This window comes from Coregonus clupeaformis, unplaced genomic scaffold (genome assembly GCF_020615455.1).
Source record: "Coregonus clupeaformis isolate EN_2021a unplaced genomic scaffold, ASM2061545v1 scaf0896, whole genome shotgun sequence".
Classification (NCBI taxonomy): domain Eukaryota; kingdom Metazoa; phylum Chordata; class Actinopteri; order Salmoniformes; family Salmonidae; genus Coregonus; species Coregonus clupeaformis.
The window spans coordinates 31,879-51,608 of NW_025534350.1; the positions used below are offsets into that span (position 1 = coordinate 31,879).

Consider the following 19,730-nt stretch of genomic DNA (forward strand, 5'->3'; position numbering starts at 1 on the left):
TTTTAAAATAAGTCTGTAATGTAACAAAATGTGGAAAAAGTCAAGGGGTCTGAATACTTTCCGAATGCACTGTATAATCATTAAATTACCTCAGATACCAGACTTAGATGAGTGAAAACTCAGTTCTAGAATGTTGTCATTGATGAGAATGAATCTAAACATCTATTGGCATCCAGAATTGACTTTGTTTAGACATCCAGCGTGTATTGTAGTTTCATAACCAGAGACAAATCTTCAAAGGCACAGTATTTATTTATTCGGAGTGGTACATGTATTCACATAGTCTTGATTTATAGGATCCTTCCCACTATTTGATTGATATGTCAAGTGATAAAATCCCAAGTTATCAATGAAAATTACAGTTTATTAAATATTCTACTGCTGTAATGTCATCAATCAAACTTTATTTATGAAAATCCACAATGGATAAAATGAATTGTGAAAAAATGATTGGAACCATTTCCCTGTTTGACCACTAGGTTTTATGGGTATTATGACAACTCCACTGTGCCCCACAGTGGACCCGTCATTATACCCATAAAACCTAGCGGTCAAACACGGAAATGGTTCCAATCGTTTTTTCACAATTCATTTTATCCATTGTGGATTTTTGAAACACTTCAAATAAGTACTGTGTTTCGTGTAGACATATCCTGGCGTGACGTTTTGAAAACGGTGCAAATCGCTCTTGGACAAGGTGACTTTTATCAATATATTCACATGTATTTACCTCCCAAAAATGAAACGCCAAATATGCTATCATACAGAACTACAAATGCCTGTCTCAAGCTTTTCGTCTCACCAGGGCCATGATGATCTGGAGGAGACCGCAGAATCGAGGCAAAGGTAAGAATCTCTGGATTAACTGTGTAATGTTAGCTATATTTAGTCATTCATTAATTGGCTAAAGTTGTTTAAAAATGGACAATTCTGTGAACTGTCTTGGGCAAATTGTTAATTGAAAATGCCTGTTATCTAGCTAAGTAGCTCATGGTTAGTTAGCAACATTAGCCTGGCTAGATTGCTAATAGCCATCAATTTGTCTAGCCATTTAAATGCGTGAGAAATTCATAAAAACAAGTTTTTATAAACCAACAGTCTAGCTTGGTAGCTAACTTGGGGAAGCTAGGGCTAGGCGTTCTTGATAATGTTTGTTTGTGTCTGTGGGTGAGGGGTGGGTAGCCTACCCTAGCTAGCTGGATTATTTTAGTTTGTTTTTTTTAGGTTTCAGAGATTGATTGATTCATCCTCTCGAGTCAAGAGTGTGCTTACTGCGGAAAAACATTGTTTACTGTTACCCTCTGGACAGCAGATCATTAATAGAGGCATGTAACCTTATTAATGAATGAATGAATGGTGGAAAAACGATTGTAACCATTTCTGTGTTTGACCACTAGGTTTTATGGGTATTATGACTCATACTGTGGTAGACCAATGCATTATGGTGCATTCAAGAAAACTGGGAACTCCGAAAAATACCAGGTCAAATCATGATGTCAGTGATCTTCAGGTCAGGAAGTTGGAACTCTAGAAAAAGGCCAGTTCCCGAGTTGGAATTCCGAGTTGGATGACCATTCAAAATGATTTTTCCCAGTCAGAGCTAGTTTTTTTCCCAAGTTCCCAGTTGTCTTGAACACACTGAAGTTAGAAGTCTGAGATTTATGAGTTCCCAGTTGTTTTTAACGTGGCATTAGCAGCTGGGTCTGTATATAAACCCTGGATTGCTGATGCTATCTATTGGACAATGAGAGGCTTTGAAGGCACCAGTCAGCCATATTGGCACTCCTCAGAAGAAGCAGTCCTCCATAGGAATGAATTGAATTCTACAGTATTTGAATTAAATGATTCAAGGACAGAATAACATGTATGTAGCTCAGATAATACAATTTAAAAGTATGCATTAAGGTGTCTGTAATATAATAAATGTCGCATAGCTTCCAAAATAATTTTTTTCAATGGTGGGGAAGTGCCAAGATGGTCTGGTCTGCTCAGCTAGTTAATTGACTATACAGTATATGTAACAGAAAAAAGGAGCGAGAGAGATGTTTTGCTTGCTCTTCGATCTCTGGTGAAGCTACGGGATGTGTTAGAGTGCGTCGTGTCTGTGCAGTGCTGCGCAAGAGTTGTCTGACATCATCATAAACAATCTATGTTTACATTGTGCAATGTAGGTTTAATGCAGCCCCACATCCCTTTCACTTCTTGTCTGAAACCTGCATATTGCACTACACTCAGGTGAGTGTCCCAAACCAAACCACCACTTTGCATTTAGGAAAGTGACATCTGCTGTGCTTTAGAATGACTGATCATTCCAGAAGTAAGATAATCATAATGAATTTAGATTGCAACTTTTAAGGCTTTGGGGCTAATAATGGGTACTCTCAAATTAAATTGACATGTCAGTGAAGATCTTTGTCTGAATGAAAAGTATTGTAACATAATTATAAAAAATATATATAAATCAGTAAAGTAGTTACTTTTTGTATTATATATTTTTTAGTTTGACTTTGAACTTTTATGTTGCTCGGATTAAATCTGGTTCAACAAACATGAAAAAACAAGAAGACTAATAGTTTTTTTTCAAAGCTGTAACTCAATGTGACTGATTTTCACATTCTTCGCTTAGCTTGTAAACATTTCAACATGAGCAAAGGATCAAATTCCACTTTTCTGGTGTTATTGTCAGCTTTGAAGGTCCTAAACAATCAATGAATCAAATCAATATCAAAGAAAAGAGAAACATTGTTACTTTTGATAGTTTATTTGGTGGTAAATAAACATTCCTCTGTAGCCTATTGTATATCTACATTAATAATTTAATTTGGATATTTGATTTAGTGTATTGTTGAATAGTGTTTAAGTACACAACAATTGTTTCGTAAATATTCCTATAAAATTTGTTGGGGTAGGTCCGGAGATACGTAAGAACTTGTAAAATGCACATTAGTTGTTTTTTTGTTTTGGGGGGTCGATTCCCACGGGGGGCCAGTATGAACATGTATGCACTGTTGATGATCACAAGTTTACTGGATACGACAGCACTCACTAACTGTAAGTCGCTCTGGATAAGAACCTGCTAAATGACTTAAATGTAAAATCATATGTTTCGGAATCCGTATTGCAAGGGATAATTATTGACGTTTCTAAGCGTTAAAGCACAGCGTCATGATTGTAGTTCACGAGGCAGTCATGGGCGAACCTAATGGCTGAGAACTGCAGGGAGAAGGAAGAATGCTGCCTAGAGTTTGAGGTAAGAGTAACCTAACCTTTAACATTCTTTCGGAACTACATTTAGTTTGAGGAAGTTATTTTTCTGCCACCTGTTATCTGTAGATGCTCTGGTGGACGTCCCAAGGAGCTTACTTATGCTGCTTTCATGTATTACTCGGAACTTGGAAACTCTGACATTTCCGACTTGTTAAGTGGTTGTAGTTATACACGTGCGAGTTATGAGTTACGGTTTATACTTCCTGGTTCAAGTCCTGTACTGTTTTTAAATGGGCTTTTGGCTTATATTACATTTACATTTTAGTCATTTAGCAGACGCTCTTATCCAGAGCGACTTATAGGAGCTCCTGTAAATCGCAATTAGGGTTAAGTGCCTTGCTTAAGGGCACATCGACAGATTTTTCACCTAGTCTGCTCAGGATTAGAACCAGCGACCTTTCGGTTACTGGCACAATGCTCTTACCCACTAAGCTACCTGCCACTCATACAATTCTTGACAATGGGATAATTTTAAGATATGTAAAATAATATTAGTGTTCATGGATTAATTGACCTTTAACCAATGCCTTTTATGAAGGTTTTCGAATATGAAAAAAACCCTGCTATTAGGTAGAAGTAAATGTGGATAAGAGCGTCTGCTAAATGACGTAAATGTAATATAGGAATATAATTGTACATATCTTAAATGACCAAGTTTTCATGAATTTGATAATAAGCAAATCATTTTTATAATCAAATCAAATACTTTTTATAACTAAACCAAGATGGACCACAGCCTGTTGTTTCAAATGGGAACAAATGCGTCATAGTGGGAAGAAAATCAAGGAGGTGTGCAGATAGTGAGTTCCTATTTGCGCGTTCTAGCACATATTTGCATATTCGTTAGGGAACGCCTACTCTGAAGTGCACGTGTGCGATAACTGAATTGGCCTTTGCACTCCTTCTAAACAACCCAATTTTTTTTTAAACTTTGGCAAAGGGTAAAGTCTACAAAACGTAGTCCAGTCTGTTCGTAACAGAGTTTAGTTTTGGAAACAGAACTGTATTGAGATCAAATGTTTCATCGATGAGAACATTTGCAGAATGTCGGTCAAAATCCAACTCGTTCCATCTTCTCCCACTGCCGGCCACTGGGCTTCCTCCCATATGTGGTAGTGAGTGGAAACGCAAAGCGGATGCGTCACATTTATACATCCGGTGAAATATCTGTCTCATTGTTCTTTCTGCGATATAAGCTTGAAGTCCATTAAACAGTACGGGGCTTGAACCCGGAAGTAGGCGGGACTTCGTATTCAAGGCGCAGCTCAACGAGCCAATCGTAGCCAGGTTCAAACTTGCGTAGCTGAACGCGCCAATCATAGCCTAGTCAGAGGCTGAAACCGCGAGCCTTTGAGTGCGCCCGTTTTGTCTCGCAACTGTAAAGGAGAATGAAAAGCATCCAATTAAATTTTAGGCGACAAGGTCATCAGGAACCCGAGGAGGCCGGGTCCGAATCTGCCAGTGATCTTGTCGATGTTGCCGAGCCACCAGCAACACAAGATGAAGATTCGGCTAGCAGTAGCGTTAGCACTGCCACCGGCGTTGCCCCCGCTTCGCCAACAACTGCCGGTGGGAAACAATACAAATATAACGCACAGTGGGAGAAAGCTTTCCCGTGGTTGCATTTTGAAGGAAATGTTATGTTTTGCAAGTATTGTAAGGCCGAACCACAACTTGCAGGCAAGCTTTCTTCGTTTGTGGTGGGGAATCCTCACCTGAAGAAGGACACTGTTAAAAAACACAACGCGTCGAAAAAGCACATTGAGTGCAGAGATATCCACATCATCAAGAGCACCAACGTTCAGTCGGCTCTGAGGAAGCAGGTGAGGATTTCGGAAGAAGATAAGAGAAGACAACTAAAAATAAATATAGCATGCTTGATTACTACATTTCGACCAATGATCGCCGTTCACAAAATAAATAAAAATCTGGGCCCGTTGTGGTGACGAATGCTCAAGAGCTCTAGAAAGATACCCGAGTTTCCGATTTGGAGTTGGAATTACCGTTTAAAACGACCTTTCCCAGTCCAGGATAGTTTTTTCCCGAGTTCCCAGTTATCTTAAACGTGGCAATAGCTAGGTCTCGTTCCCAGACGTTGCATACATCAACCAAACCAATTGTTGCGTAAAACGTCATGGACTGACAGATTGCTAAAACATATGATATGGTTAGCTGATACTTAAAATACCTATCCAGCCGTTGTAAGATATGGCATGCGTCAGCAACATTTACATTTTAGTCATTTAGCAGATGCTCTTATCCAGAGGGACTTACAGTTAGGGAGTGCATACGTTTTCATACTGCCCCCCCGTGGGAATCGAACCCACAACTCTGGCGCCATGCTCTACCAACTGAGCTACACGGGACCAACGCCTGGGCAGAGGAACGCGCCCGTATAGCTTTTGTTGTCCTAAAAACCGGAAATTAGTTACCTCTGTTTCGTTCAGCTATTCATATGGGGAAAGAATCGGGATTCGGGTTAAACACCGAAAATAAGGTCTAATGTTAACACAGGCTTAGGAGTTCTTATACTTTTTGTTTTATGAGACTATCAGACCTTTATTAGTTGGGAAGCCTTTATGTGCTTGTTTTGATTACATACATGCTTCAAACTACACAAGCGTTAGCTGATTAAGAATATATTATAGAACAAAACATAAGATCTCCTAAGCCTGTGTTTACCACAGACCCATTAATTTCCCCTTTTGCCGCTTTCACGTGGGATTCGGAACAAGGAAACTCGGGAAATCTCCGACTTGCTAACTGGATGTATTTATACACGTGCGTCAGCAACCACTTAGCAAGTCGGACATTACGAGGTGTTTTGACTGGCTGTTCTATGTAGTGGGAAACACTGAGAGGATTGGATTGTCTGGCCCGGTTGCCCGGTAGATGGGTTAAATGTGATTGCGTTCGCTTTGGCCAACGGCGAATTCAGCTCAAAACAAAATGGACGTGGGTTAAGGACTTGGAGAAATGACAGAGCTGCAATTCTCACGCATTGACCGTGAGACATGCGCATTTGACCCTCTTCTCACACTCTCACGGCACATCTCTTATATCTCACGCATTGAAAAGTACTGCATTTATTTTTATAATTAGTCAGCGCGTTAACTGTTCAACTGTGCTCCAAATCGTTTTGTTATGAGAGCATCTGCGCCTGCAATTTAGCATCACGAGCAGAATCTCTCTCATTGTCCTGTCTTGCCACAGCACTGTGAATCGCGGCTCATTGAAGCATACCTAGCAGGTCTAGTTATGTAAGGGATCAAGGGGATTGGATGCATGTTGTAAAGAAACGCCCCTCAAGATTAGAGTGGAGCTGAATGGCGAGAGAGAACGTATTCTGCTGAATGTATAAAACTGTAAAAGGACCAGCACAGGAGTGCTGTTTTATATACAATGTTGTCAACAAAACTAGGTTTCTGTTACTCCTGTCCCTATTATTGCAGATAATATTTGACCGCATGTACTAAAGTCGATTTAATCCACACAGCAGACAGACCTACAGTATGATTTAGTTTGGTAGGGTGTCATGTTTGTAACTATGAAAATTATTTTGTCAAACAGATTGTGAAACAAAAAGTGTCCATTTTGATTCTACAGGGATGACAATGAATATACAAATAATTTGGTTAGGGTGTAGTGGCAGATTTTGTCAACTTGTCTTCAGGAGATTTTATATATTTACTTAGTCTGATTAGTGGAATGATTCTCATTAACAATGGGCTACAATATAGACTAACTACTGTTATTCCCCACACTTATTTTATTATTCCACTTCTTCCTGGTTTTACCAGTATAATCACATATTTGAAAATGAATTATATGACATTATTGTTGCCATTCATGGACAGTTTTGAATGAGATTCAAATAAGCATAGGCTATTAAATGCTCCAGGAATCAAATATAATTTGACATTTTAGTGTTGTGCACATGCTAGGCAGAGATGGTAGGGGGACTCACAACTCATAAAGGCACCATATTGTCTATGTCGAGTAAGATGATGGCAAGGATCTTCACCTAGTAGGCATAAACCATCTGAATATTGATATTCATTCAATTTTTTTAACGGTTGGGTGATTTTGAGAAATTATTGTTATAACAAGAACATTTAAAAACAACCAGCACTTGGGAAACATAGATCAGGGGTGGCCAACCCTTCTGGAGAGAAAGCAGGATTTTCTTCCAGCCCTATTTTAAAGAGCGAGTTCACCTAAATTACAAAATGTTTGTGTCCTTACCTTGAAATCAGTCTATGGACAACGAGACTGCAATCTATGATTTGGTTAACCACTGCCATCAACCATTAATATTACAATTTCCTGTGCAGAGCCTTGGTGCGCTGTTTCTAGCATTTGCCTGTCTCCCAAGCTCATTTAATTTAAGTGTCAAACCAACTATACAAATATTTGCATTGTTTAAATTTGATCCCTCAAAAATCTCAAAGCAACAAAGTCGTAGAATTTTGAGTGTTAATTTAATGTTCAAAGCATCCTGAATACACTTGACCTGTAAAAAAAAAAAAAAAAAATCCACCTTGGTCATAGGCCTAAGCCATGTCAAAATATGTAGAATAGCAGGAAATGAGCTTTAAAACAGTACCATTTTCCTGAGGGAGGACCCCCAGTTCCCTATCTAGGGGTTGTGCCAGGTAGCAATGAAATTCAAATAGCAAATCTCTCTCCAAGCTTTCTTCAAAAGTTGGCAGCACTGTAATGAGTAGGATTCTGTGTTTTCACATGCAAAAGTGATTACTTTTGATAAAAATGCACTTTCTGCCTTCCCAATCTGCCTTTTATGGAAAGGAGATGTATATTTCTGAACGATAGACCATGCTGAACGATGACCACAGCGGCGCAGATTACTGTTTGATTTGAGAAGAGCGCTCCTTCCTCACCACTTTTGCCCGTTCACATCACAGGCCATAGACCGGTGCACCTCGGCTCAGCTTAATCCTTAATCGAACACTGCCATTGCAAAGAGCACTCCGTAAGCCACGCCCCAGTGGGCAGAGCTAGGCATGTTGCTTGTACACTGGGACACATTGTATAACCAAGATAGGCCTCTCGTTTTACAATGGGTCCGTGGTGGTTCTGTGTAGTTATGCTAATATATTTCAGACCATGTGTATTGCAGTTAATTTTGTCTGACTTAATAAATAAAATATCTTTGAGTAGCAAACAGGGAAACAAGACCCAGACAGTTCTCAATATAACAATATCTGCCTAAGGGGGGGCGTTGTTTATCTAGTGACCACCAGTGCTTGGAATAAATTATACTCGTTCACAAGAGAGACCTGGTTGACATTACATTCACATTATTGGAATTGACCCTTGTCAGAGACACACTTTGTACTTTTCACACAAAAGAACCCTGGTGGAAATTGTGGCGTCTCCTAGACTTGGCCCAATAACACTTCTTGATTTATAACTGGATGGAAAACTGATAGTTGGATGGTTAATAAAGAGGGCTACTATGTTTTCGATGTGTCAATTGAATGCAATGCAAATTACGCTAAAGACAGCCATTGTGAATTCATTGTATGTTTTGTACAGTTTGATTTGGACATTTTGTTCTCTGTTGTATAGCAAGTAAAATAAAAGCTTATGTAAACTGGAATTGTGAACTGGAAGTGTGACTAATAGTTTACTAAAGGTAGAGATCTCTTAATATCAGAGATGTGCCTTAAGGTGTCCGCATACTTCCCATCTGAAACAGTTCGGAAGAGTTCGTGCATATGTTATGATTACATTTTGTGACGTTTTTGTTTGTTTTGAACTTCGGTTTTGTGTGCCCGAACAGCTGAAAAGACCCTCACCGAAGTTTGGAGCCGAAGTATACGCCCCTTTATCGGTGATAGGTCAACAGTAGGGATTATTCAATAAAGTCTGTCATTCAATGTGAGATGACTCGTTTTCATGCAAATGTTTTCATTGAGAAATACTGCACCAAACATCTTAGATGTAAAATTGTGCAACTAATATATCCTCGGCAAAAACGTTACAATTAATAACCAATTTCTTGAGTTATTTTAGATTAATTCTGACAATTGAGGTAGTGTATACTGGCTACGGCATCTCAAAATGGACAAACGGTACTAATTCCGCTTCTTTCTCGTTTTTTCAAGCGAAAGGTATTTTAAGGGAGTATGCAAGCACACTCGTTCGGTTCAGCTAGGCGCCAGCCAAACTGAATCATGCTGAAGCCTTTACCCAGTCTGTTGGGTAGAGCTAAGGGAACGACTTACAGTAGTAGTGAGTGCAAACATTTTCATACTGGTCCCCCATGAGAATCGGACCCACAACCCTGGCGTTGCAAGTGCCTTGCTCTACCAAGTGAGCCACACGGGACAGCACAGATGCTAAACCGTGGAATCACAGTTGACTTGTAGTACTTTGATGAATTTCGACACTTGATAAGTATTTATGTTATTGATAAGTTGTGTTGAACACAGGTTGTACATGTGTGTCCACTGTCCAGAGTCTGTCACTCACTGCCTCTTCACCTGAGAGCTAACACATCTTCAGCTACCAGCACCTAAGGAATTACAGTCCCCTTGGTTAACCCCAACAAAGGCTAAATACTAGGCCTACGTGGCAACAAAAACACTTCCAATGGTTACATGACTGTTCAGAAACTTTAGAATATAAAGATCCAGGTGTCATTAGGTGTCATTCAATTTTTTGCAATTTATCAATTGTTACCGTTGATCCATCCATCACACAAGTGCACAAAGGTACACACACGAACAGAATAAAGGATGTTAATTCAAACAGTCAGTCATTGACAGAAATAGCCATATTCTCCTATTGCAACAGCCTGGCCCTGCCACGTTTTTGTAAACTGGGGGATAGGCTAGAAAAATATAACCATTCAAATTCATAAAACAGATTTATATGACCTTAACCCTAGTTGTAGCAGTTTATTGATCCCAACTTGGATGATTGTGTATTAAGGATTCTTGTGGTGATAAATCAATGTACAGAGACAGGACAAGGTTCACAATAAGGTCTTATTGGCAACAATGAAGACAACCAGGTCAATGAGCAGAATTGCCAAATCGGAATGTACAAAACATACAATGAATTCACAATCGCGATCTTTATTGTAATTTGCATTCTATACACTTGACACATTGAAAACATAGTCGCCCTCATTATTCACCATGCGTTTCAATAAGGAAAGAGCAACAGTCTGTTTTCCATCCAGTATTAAATCACGGTCATATGACCAGCAGGCTCAGACAATATCCATAGCTAGGCTATAGAGGGTACAAACACTTCAAGACCCTATGGTCAGATGGCTGTTCATAAAGATGTCATGGTAAGTAAAGAAATCCACGTTTCTGTGTGTGTGTGTGGGGGGGGAGACTGAAGCAGCAACAGGCAGATAGAGGGGAGGAGAGGGGCGGCAGGTGTTGGCCAGGGTGCCCTCAGCCGTTGTCCTAGAGCCTCGGGTGGGGAGACTCAGAGAAATAGAAAATGGGTTAGCATCCCTGAGATCTTACTTATTGATCATACTTTGACTGCAATGCACTTGACTCAGATATATTAGCATAACTACACAGAACCACCGCAGACCCACTGTAAAATGAGATTCTATCTCCATTTCATATCTCCTTACTAAAATGTGCACAAGCAACATGCCTAGCTCTGCCCACTGGGGTGTGGCTTACAGAGCGCTCTTTGCAATCTGCACTCGGAACTTGTACCAGGGTCTTGAGTTATATCACCACACCGGCAGGGGCCGACTGGGACCAGAAATCGGCTTTGGCATTTCTAACACATCAGCCCCCTTGAGGCCCCCAAAACGGCCATTTTCATTCTCCTCTGAGCCCCCACACCGGCGTTCTTCATTTGTGATTAATCTTAACCTGAAGAGGGACACTGTTACAAAGCAACAGGTCGAAAAAACACATTGAGTGCAGGGATTCATTCATACCAGAACTCAGGACAGTTTATTGGTACAAATAAACTACAAACTGTTAACTATCATCAGTGGATAGACAGATTAAACCACTAGAACTAACCCCTTTCTCCGTTCTTAACAGAACAACTTTCCGGCGTCACATTTGACCTCACCTCTCAAGATGACTCCTCCTCAGTATGACCTGTCACACACCCTCCCTCCCCACACGCTGACCCGGCTGGCACGGGAGTGGCTGGCAGAGGACACACCGAACTTTGACCCTGCAGGGTTGTGTGTGGGGTCACATGAGATTGAGGCCAGGTTGTTGTGTAAAACGCCGTGCAGCGTGCTGGCAGGCAGCCCCTTCTTCACTGCTGTCTTCACTGAGCTCAACTGCACTGTGGAATGGGCACACAGAGAGGGGGCACAGCTGGGTAAGAGGACAACTATGAGCCTGGTCAAAAAAGCATGCTGGAGGACTTAGAGAATACACAGATGCCTCACAAATTTGATGACAATACACCTCAAGTCTGATCACACTGCCAAATTCATTTGGAAAGGTATTGGGGAAACAAGCTTTGAGTATGGCATACACAAAATTCTGTTGGAATAGATTTCAATCTAACCATTAAATACAGTTCACTCACATGATGTTTGTAATTTTTTAGGTAAACTCTACTTTGACCTCACCTCCACCAGGTCCAGATGCGGTGGCCCAGACTGCTGTGGTCAGAGGTCCAGCAAGGTGCGTCCTCCTCGGTGAGAGACCGGCCCTCAACTGCCTGGCCCGGGCCTCGGGGATAGCCACCCGCTGCTCCCAGCTACAGAGCATCGCCAGGGAGGCAGGCTGGCATGGCCATGTGGCTGGCACGCGTAAAACCACCCCTGGGTTCCGGCTGGTGGAGAAGTATGCCATGCTGGTGGGCGGCGTGTCCATGCACAGACAGGACCTGAGTGGTATGGTGATGCTGAAAGACAATCACATATGGGCATCAGGGAGTGTCACACAGGTAGGCAGGGGTGAATGGCTCAAACTGTACAACATTTGACATCAACCTATACTATATTGTGGTTGTCGATTCCTCTGAAATCCTTTCACAAATGCATGAAAATCAGAGTGCAAGAATGTCCCGTCTTTCATATTCCAATATGTACCATTAGATCTGGCCATTTTCTAATATGAGTGCTTAGCTGAAGTCTTTCCTCTGTGCATTTTGAATAGAGATTAATTTTTGCATTCTGATAGAGAACTGATTTGATGTCATTCCTACCTGTGGGGTTCCAGGCGGTGAGGGACGCCCGCTCTGTGTGTGGCTTCAGCAGTAAGATCGAGGTGGAGTGCGGCAGCCGGGAGGAGGGCAGTGAGGCTGCCACGGCAGGAGCTGACATCGTCATGCTGGACAACTTTAAGCCACAGGTGAGACTGATGAAGGATATCCCAAAGACATCAGGGAAGTCATGTAGAAGCGGTAGAGACGTACTGGAGGGCTTGTGATAAAGCAGAAGACATATTTCCGTTGGATATTCATGTACATTGGACTATCAATTAAATAATATTCTTCTTCCTCCTGTATGTCAGTGCTGTGCATTTCGTTCAATCTCTTCTTTCCTACACGGTCTCTTCCCGAACTCGTCCCTTTCGGCCTCTATTCCTCCTCTGTCCCTTCCTCTCTCAGGAACTGCATGCGGCAGCACAGCTTCTGAAGGAGGAGTTCCCGTCTGTGCTGATCGAGGCCAGTGGAGGGGTGACCCCAGACTCCCTGCCACAGTATCTCTCCCCCCATGTGGACATAATCTCTCTGGGCTGTATCACCCAGGGTTGCCCCGTGGTAGACTTCTCCCTCAAGGTTCAAAAGCCTGTTGCCTTTCCAATCATTTTCCAATCACAGTAACTGTGGCAATTCAGGATTTTTGTTAAAAATTTTAAATAAAAAGCAACGGGCAATTTTCCTCACTTTTCATCTAGGAGATTAAGAGAAAAAATCCAGGAATGTTACATGAAATGTAAAACTATGACATTCAGAGATGATGACTGTATGATTTCTTTGCTGGGTACAACTACAACTAATGTATAAATCATTATTAAAACTGTGAAGTAAGACTGTTCCCTCAGTTTCTTTTGTCCCAAAGTGATCATTATCTATTATATAGGATATGCTTTAGAATCCCACATTTCTATAATCCACCAGGAGAAAATATGATAAATTAGTAACAAAGTTACTATATTGTAAATTTTAAGCTTCATGGATTAAAACACCACACTTCCACCACTAATATTGCCATCACCTGTTCAATTAATATGAATAAACCAGATATCAGTATTCAAAACACTTAAGTTAAACATGCATAAAATGGCCATCTTTGAATTTATATTATATAGGCCTGTGAAAGAAGTTTCAGTTTCGATTATGGTTGAGGGGTACCATTTCCCCGATATGACCTGGATGGCTAGGGCATAAATAACGCAAGAGGGTTTCAGGAAATCAGTTCCATTTAGGAAGAGATTATCTGGCATTATAACTTGAGTTCTTTCAAGACGTGTTGCTTGTTGGTAAGTTAGATGATTTTATTAGCTATTTGTTTTTTCTCACATTTGTAATTATTAAAGTAACAATCTATGAAGTAACCATACATTTTGGAATATAGAAAAACATTTATGTGAAGTTCATGATGGCAAGAAAATCTGTCAATTTGAAACATTGCTTCAATCTGCTTTTGACTTTAGAAACTCAAAGTTGATTTTGGCTCTATGGTGAGGTGCTAAATAGGATGATGTTTTGGGCTCGGTCTACCTAAAGGCAGTGTTTTTCTGGCTCCTAACCACCAGGAGTGGCACGACATGCAAATGACAAAGTATATTCTTTTTCTCCTCTACTGCAGTCAGCTCCATTACAGAAACACCAAGAAGCTCCAATTGACAAGACCTAGAGGAGACCGTCCTATGGTAATCTGAGGCAGCTAGTAGATGTAAAATGAACGGTTCAAAACTAAAGTACAGGAAGTATTATGTGATTGATAATAAAGGCTCTATTCAATCTATCGCTGGAGTGTTACAAATAGCGTTCTAGAAATGTGTAGGTAATTTCCTATTGTGACGACATTTGCAGCGTTTACCGTGAATGCAGTCTACTAGCGGGAACATTGCCTTTAAATTTGCTGTAACACTGAATTTACGCGATAGGGATTGAATAGAGCCCTAAGAGTATTATGTAATGTAATGTAATGTGTGTGTGTGTGGTTGTAGAAAAACAAGACTCAGTATTATTAATTATTTGTGACTGTTGTTATTTCTACTATTTCTCTGTGAGCTTCTCTTTCTACACTCTACCTTTCTGATGGCCGTAAGGGCGCGAACAAACTTTAGTGGCTGAAATGCCACAAGCTAACGGCTGAAAAGCCACAAGCTAACGGCTGAAAAGCCACAAGCTAACCGCTGAAAAGCCACACGCACAAGCAAATGGCTGAAAAGCCACAAGCACAAGCAAATGGCTGAAAAGCCACAAGCAAATGGCTGGAATGCCACATATGACCGGCTGGAATGCCACTGTCAGATAAGTAAATCTTCTGTCAAGTATACCTTCATTAATTTTCACACAAAGAAGATAGCATATTTTGTGCAGTTATGTCAGACATTGTCATAATCAGTCATTTCATGTTAATGACATGATATATCTTCATGCATCAAAACATTTGGGCCAAAAGTCTACAACACATTAATTTGAGAAACAATGTCCCCAGGATTATGAAGAGAGAGACAACACTTGCCCAGGGGCAATGGAGAAAAGGAACAGGGTAAGTTACAGACTAGGTCATGATATCACCATATCAACTGTCTCTAGCCCATTCAACAACTAGGGCCTATATTAAAATCACCCAGACTAGTCATTCAAAATAGCATGGTCCCTGGTTGTTACCCTACCATTAAATACAACATGAAAGAGACAGTACAGACATGTCTGTAAATCAGCTAGTATAAAAGGCTGGTCTTGGCCATCTTTTTCTTGCAGGACCTTATCGATCTCATCGCACCATTCCAACATCTACACTTGTGTGGTGGAGAAGAGGAGATGGACTGGGTATGGGCATTCATCACAAGTGTACACACACACACACAAACACACACACAGGGTGGAATGGACAGGACATGAAATGGCTTTGTCTGTTAAAACAGATTGATCAAGAAATGGGAGTGACCTGCTGCCAGGAAGAGGAGCGCAATGAGAAAATGGACTGGGTATGACGACTTATTTTGTCTATGAAATGACTTTATTTTATGAATGTGTCAGAAATGACAGTATCCCTGATTTACCTTCCATGTCAGTTACGGCCTCGATTGAGAAAAAGGGAATTCATGTAACTTACCTCCGCTTTTAATGGGCTAACGTAATATTTTTCTTAGGGGGTAGATTTAATATTGCAGATTGTGGATTATATCAATGTAATTGTCTGCATCATTTCCAATCCCCCATATATACAGAACAAAAATATAAACGCAACATACAACAATTTCAAAGATTTTACTGAGTAATAGTTCATAGAAGGAAATTTAGTCAATTGAAATGCATTCATTAGGCCATAATTCACATGACTGGGCAGGGGCGCATCCATGGGTGGGCCTGGGAGGGCATAGACCCACCCACTTGGGAGCCAGGTCCACCCACTGGGGAACCAGGCCCAGCCAATCAGAATGACTTTTTCCCCACAAAAGGGCTTTATTACAGACAGAAATACTCCTCACCTGTGTAATGATCATGCTGTTTAATCAGCTTCTTGAAAATCCATCCACCTGACAGGTGTCGCATATCTTGGCAAAGGAGAAATGCTCACAAACAGGGATGTAAACACATTTGTGCACAAAATGTGAGAGAAATAAGCTTTTTGTGAGTATGAAAAATTTCTGGGATCTTTTATTTCAGCTCATTAAACATGGGACCAACACTTTACATGTTTCGTTTATATTTTTGTTCAGTGTATACACATTTTACGGACACAGTATATTTTACATTAGTTATCTTATTATTATTTATATTTTTTATCCCACCCTTCAGCTACCCTCAACCCCTCCGATCTATCTCTGAAGACTATCCAGTTTTGATTTCTAATTGCTATATATTTTTCAACTGTGCTGTGATGTTCCACAAAAGTTCTGAAGCTTTATATTCTCATAGTTTCTACAGATTGTTAAAAAAAGATTTTTTTTTTGCTAAGAGTATTATTATATTATTGATCGATTGACTAGGACTTTTCAAATCACCCAGCAGTGCTATTTGCAGAGTTAGCTCCAGATAAATGTTATAATTCTTCAGCTATACCTGAACCTGCAACCAAAAAGAAGCTACACATGGACAGTACCAAAACAAGTGATCTAATGATTCTGTCTCTTTGCAGCAAAATCTGCAGAGCTGGGATGGTTGTATCCCCCATATACAGTGGGGGAAAAAAGTATTTAGTCAGCCACCAATTGTGCAAGTTCTCCCACTTAAAAAGATGAGAGAGGCCTGTAATTTTCATCATAGGTACACGTCAACTATGATTTTTTTTCTCCAGAAAATCACATTTTTAATTAATTTATTTGCAAATTATGGTGGGAAATAAGTATTTGGTCACCTACAAACAAGCAAGAATTCTGGCTCTCACAGACCTGTAACTTCTTCTTTAAGAGGCTCCTCTGTCCTCCACTTGTTACCTGTATTAATGGCACCTGTTTGAACTTGTTATCAGTATAAAAGACACCTGTCCACAACCTCAAACAGTCACACTCCAAACTCCACTATGGCCAAGACCAAAGAGCTGTCAAAGGACACCAGAAACAAAATTGTAGACCTGCACCAGGCTGGGAAGACTGAATCTGCAATAGGTAAGCAGCTTGGTTTGAAGAAATCAACTGTGGGAGCAATTATTAGGAAATGGAAGACATTATACCACTGATAATCTCCCTCGATCTGGGGCTCCACGCAAGATCTCACCCCATGGGGTCAAAATGATCACAAAAATCCCAGAACCACACGGGGGGACCTAGTGAATGACCTGCAGAGAGCTGGGACCAAAGTAACAAAGCCTACCATCAGTAACACACTATGCCGCCAGGGACTCAAATCCTGCAGTGCAAGACGTGTCCCCCTGCTTAAGCCAGTACATGTCCAGGCCCATCTGAAGTTTGCTAGAGTGCATTTGGATGATCCAGAAGAGGATTGGGAGAATGTCAAATGGTCAGATGAAACCAAAATAGAACTTTTTGGTAAAAACTCAACTCGTCGTGTTTGGAGGACAAAGAATGCTGAGTTGCATCCAAAGAACACCATACCTACTGTGAAGCATGGGGGTGGAAACATCATGCTTTGGGGCTGTTTTTCTGCAATGGGACCAGGACGACTGATCCGTGTAAAGGAAAGAATGAATGGGGCCATGTATCGTGAGATTTTGAGTGAAAACCTCCTTCCATCAGCAAGGGCATTGAAGATGAAACGTGGCTGGGTCTTTCAGCATGACAATGATCCCAAACACACCGCCCGGGCAACGAAGGAGTGGCTTCGTAAGAAGCATTTCAAGGTCCTGGAGTGGCCTAGCCAGTCTCCAGATCTCAACCCCATAGAAAATCTTTGGAGGGAGTTGAAAGTCCGTGTTGCCCAGCGACAGCCCCAAAACATCACTGCTCTAGAGGAGATCTGCATGGAAGAATGGGCCAAAATACCAGCAACAGTGTGTGAAAACCTTGTGAAGACTTACAGAAAACGTTTGACCTGTGTCATTGCCAACAAAGGGTATATAACAAAGCATTGAGAAACGTTTGTTATTGACCAAATACTTATTTTCCACCATAATTTGCAAATAAATTCATTAAAAATCCTACAATGTGGTTTTCTGGAAAAAAAATTCTCATTTTGTCTGTCATAGTTGATGTGTACCTATGATGAAAATTACAGGCCTCTCTCATCTTTTTAAGTGGGAGAACTTGCACAATTGGTGGCTGACTAAATACTTTTTTCCCCCACTGTAGATCCTCTGAGGCTGTGCAGGGATCCAAATTGCGGATTTAAAAGAAAACACGAATCGACAGCATACAGTGACACCTTTGTTTTTAAAACCTGGATTTCTAGCCCCTTGATATTATTGTTAGATCTGATTTTAATAGCTAACATTTCGATGGCCATAGTGAATAGATTTGTCGATAGTGTACAGTCTTGTTTGCTCCTCTTGACAGTTTAATACTTTCTTAGAAGTAGCCATTATTTACTATTTTACACCTGGGGTGTACATGACTTTAACCCATTATATAAGAGATTCTCCAAAATTAAAATGGTTTTCCAGATGTATCATAGTGTTCTATTGTTTCCAGTGCTGGTCTTATATTATCTCCAATGGGCTAACATGTTGCAGCATATAGTTATTTTATGTGTCTTCACAGATCTCATCAAGCAATCCAAACTTCAGCGTCTGGAGAGAAAATGAAGATGACGAAGCCTAAAAGGTGTCAACTGGATGGATTGTCATCAAAACATCTTAGCATTAATGCCAGGACTTTGGTGCACAACGCAGCTGCATTTTGAACCTCCACCCGGTACAGCCAGAAGAGGACTGGCCACCCCTCAGAGCCTGGTTCCCCTCTAGGTTTCTTCCTAGGTCCCTGCCTTCCAGGGAGTTTTTCCTAGCCACTGTATGTGCTTCTGCATCTGTATTACTTGCTATTTGGGGTTTTAGGCTGGGTAAATGTATCTGTAAAGCACTTTGTGACAACTCCTAAAGTAAAAAGGGCTTTATAAAATGAAATTGATTGATGCACACCGACTTCAAGTCGGGTGTCAATATTGTACAATATGATTCTTCCTTGTTTTTTGGCAGTCACATTGAAATGTAGAAATATGTTCTTTTTCCGCTCATCTATATTTTATTGGCAGAGAGGAGCTGGTGCTTTGTTGAAAATGTTGGCTTGTTGCCCAAGTGAGCCACATTTACTGCACTCATTTCTAATGGTGGGAGGGATGTCGTTCGTGGCTGTTTAGGGCCGCCGGCGATGAAGATGGGTAGAGTGGGGGAGCAAGGGAATGAGATTAGATAGGGACATGGTGTTAGGAGTGCTAGCCCTCTCCCCTAATTTATGTTTGGAGCTCATCTGGAAAATATGCCAAGTACTCTGTTGCTCTATTTCTAACCAAAAAGTGAACTCTGCATTAATTTAAAAGATTGTATAATAAAGTATATTTTTTTGTTCATACCGTGGCTGTGTCTTGACCTCTGATGGACCAAAGCGATTCATTTAAAGGTGGTGGCAGCTTGCACATTACTTTACTCAGTCCAGTATTTGGCCCGCGCTCTTGGATGGTTCAGATTTATTACAGTAGCCAGAGCTCTATCAGTGGACTGGTTTGTTTTCACTTTGTAACCTGAGATGAAACAAATAAGTATTGAAATAAGTCCTCCTCATCAGGGTATAGTTTTAGAGAGAACTGGTTTGAGCTAGCTGAAACCTGCATTAAAGTGTAACTTTACATTAAGATGTACAGGGCTGGATTGGCCATCTGGCAATTCTGTCAGATGCCAGATGGGCTGGACC

At 40.8% G+C, this 19,730-nt stretch overlaps 1 protein-coding gene across 7 annotated transcripts; it reads left to right on the top strand.

The window, feature by feature from the left end:
- The first annotated feature begins 742 nt into the window (after positions 1–742).
- On the top strand, positions 743–19,389 carry LOC121534002 (nicotinate-nucleotide pyrophosphorylase [carboxylating]-like). Of its 7 annotated transcripts, none has more exons than XM_045217042.1 (10): positions 4,442–5,090; positions 11,322–11,613; positions 11,879–12,189; positions 12,465–12,596; positions 12,856–13,730; positions 14,060–14,734; positions 14,918–14,971; positions 15,187–15,255; positions 15,351–15,413; positions 18,585–19,389. In XM_045217042.1, exons 1-5 carry the CDS (start codon positions 4,656–4,658, stop codon positions 13,069–13,071), a joined length of 1,386 nt encoding a protein of 461 aa, XP_045072977.1. In that variant the 5' UTR covers positions 4,442–4,655; the 3' UTR covers positions 13,072–13,730; positions 14,060–14,734; positions 14,918–14,971; positions 15,187–15,255; positions 15,351–15,413; positions 18,585–19,389. The 7 variants fall into 7 exon arrangements, with proteins under 7 accessions (XP_045072980.1, XP_045072979.1, XP_045072981.1 ...); XM_045217041.1 differs by having other exon boundaries at positions 14,060–14,123; positions 14,488–14,971; XM_045217045.1 differs by lacking the exon at positions 4,442–5,090 and adding an exon at positions 743–846 and having other exon boundaries at positions 14,060–14,971.
- Positions 19,390–19,730: the final 341 nt, after the last annotated feature.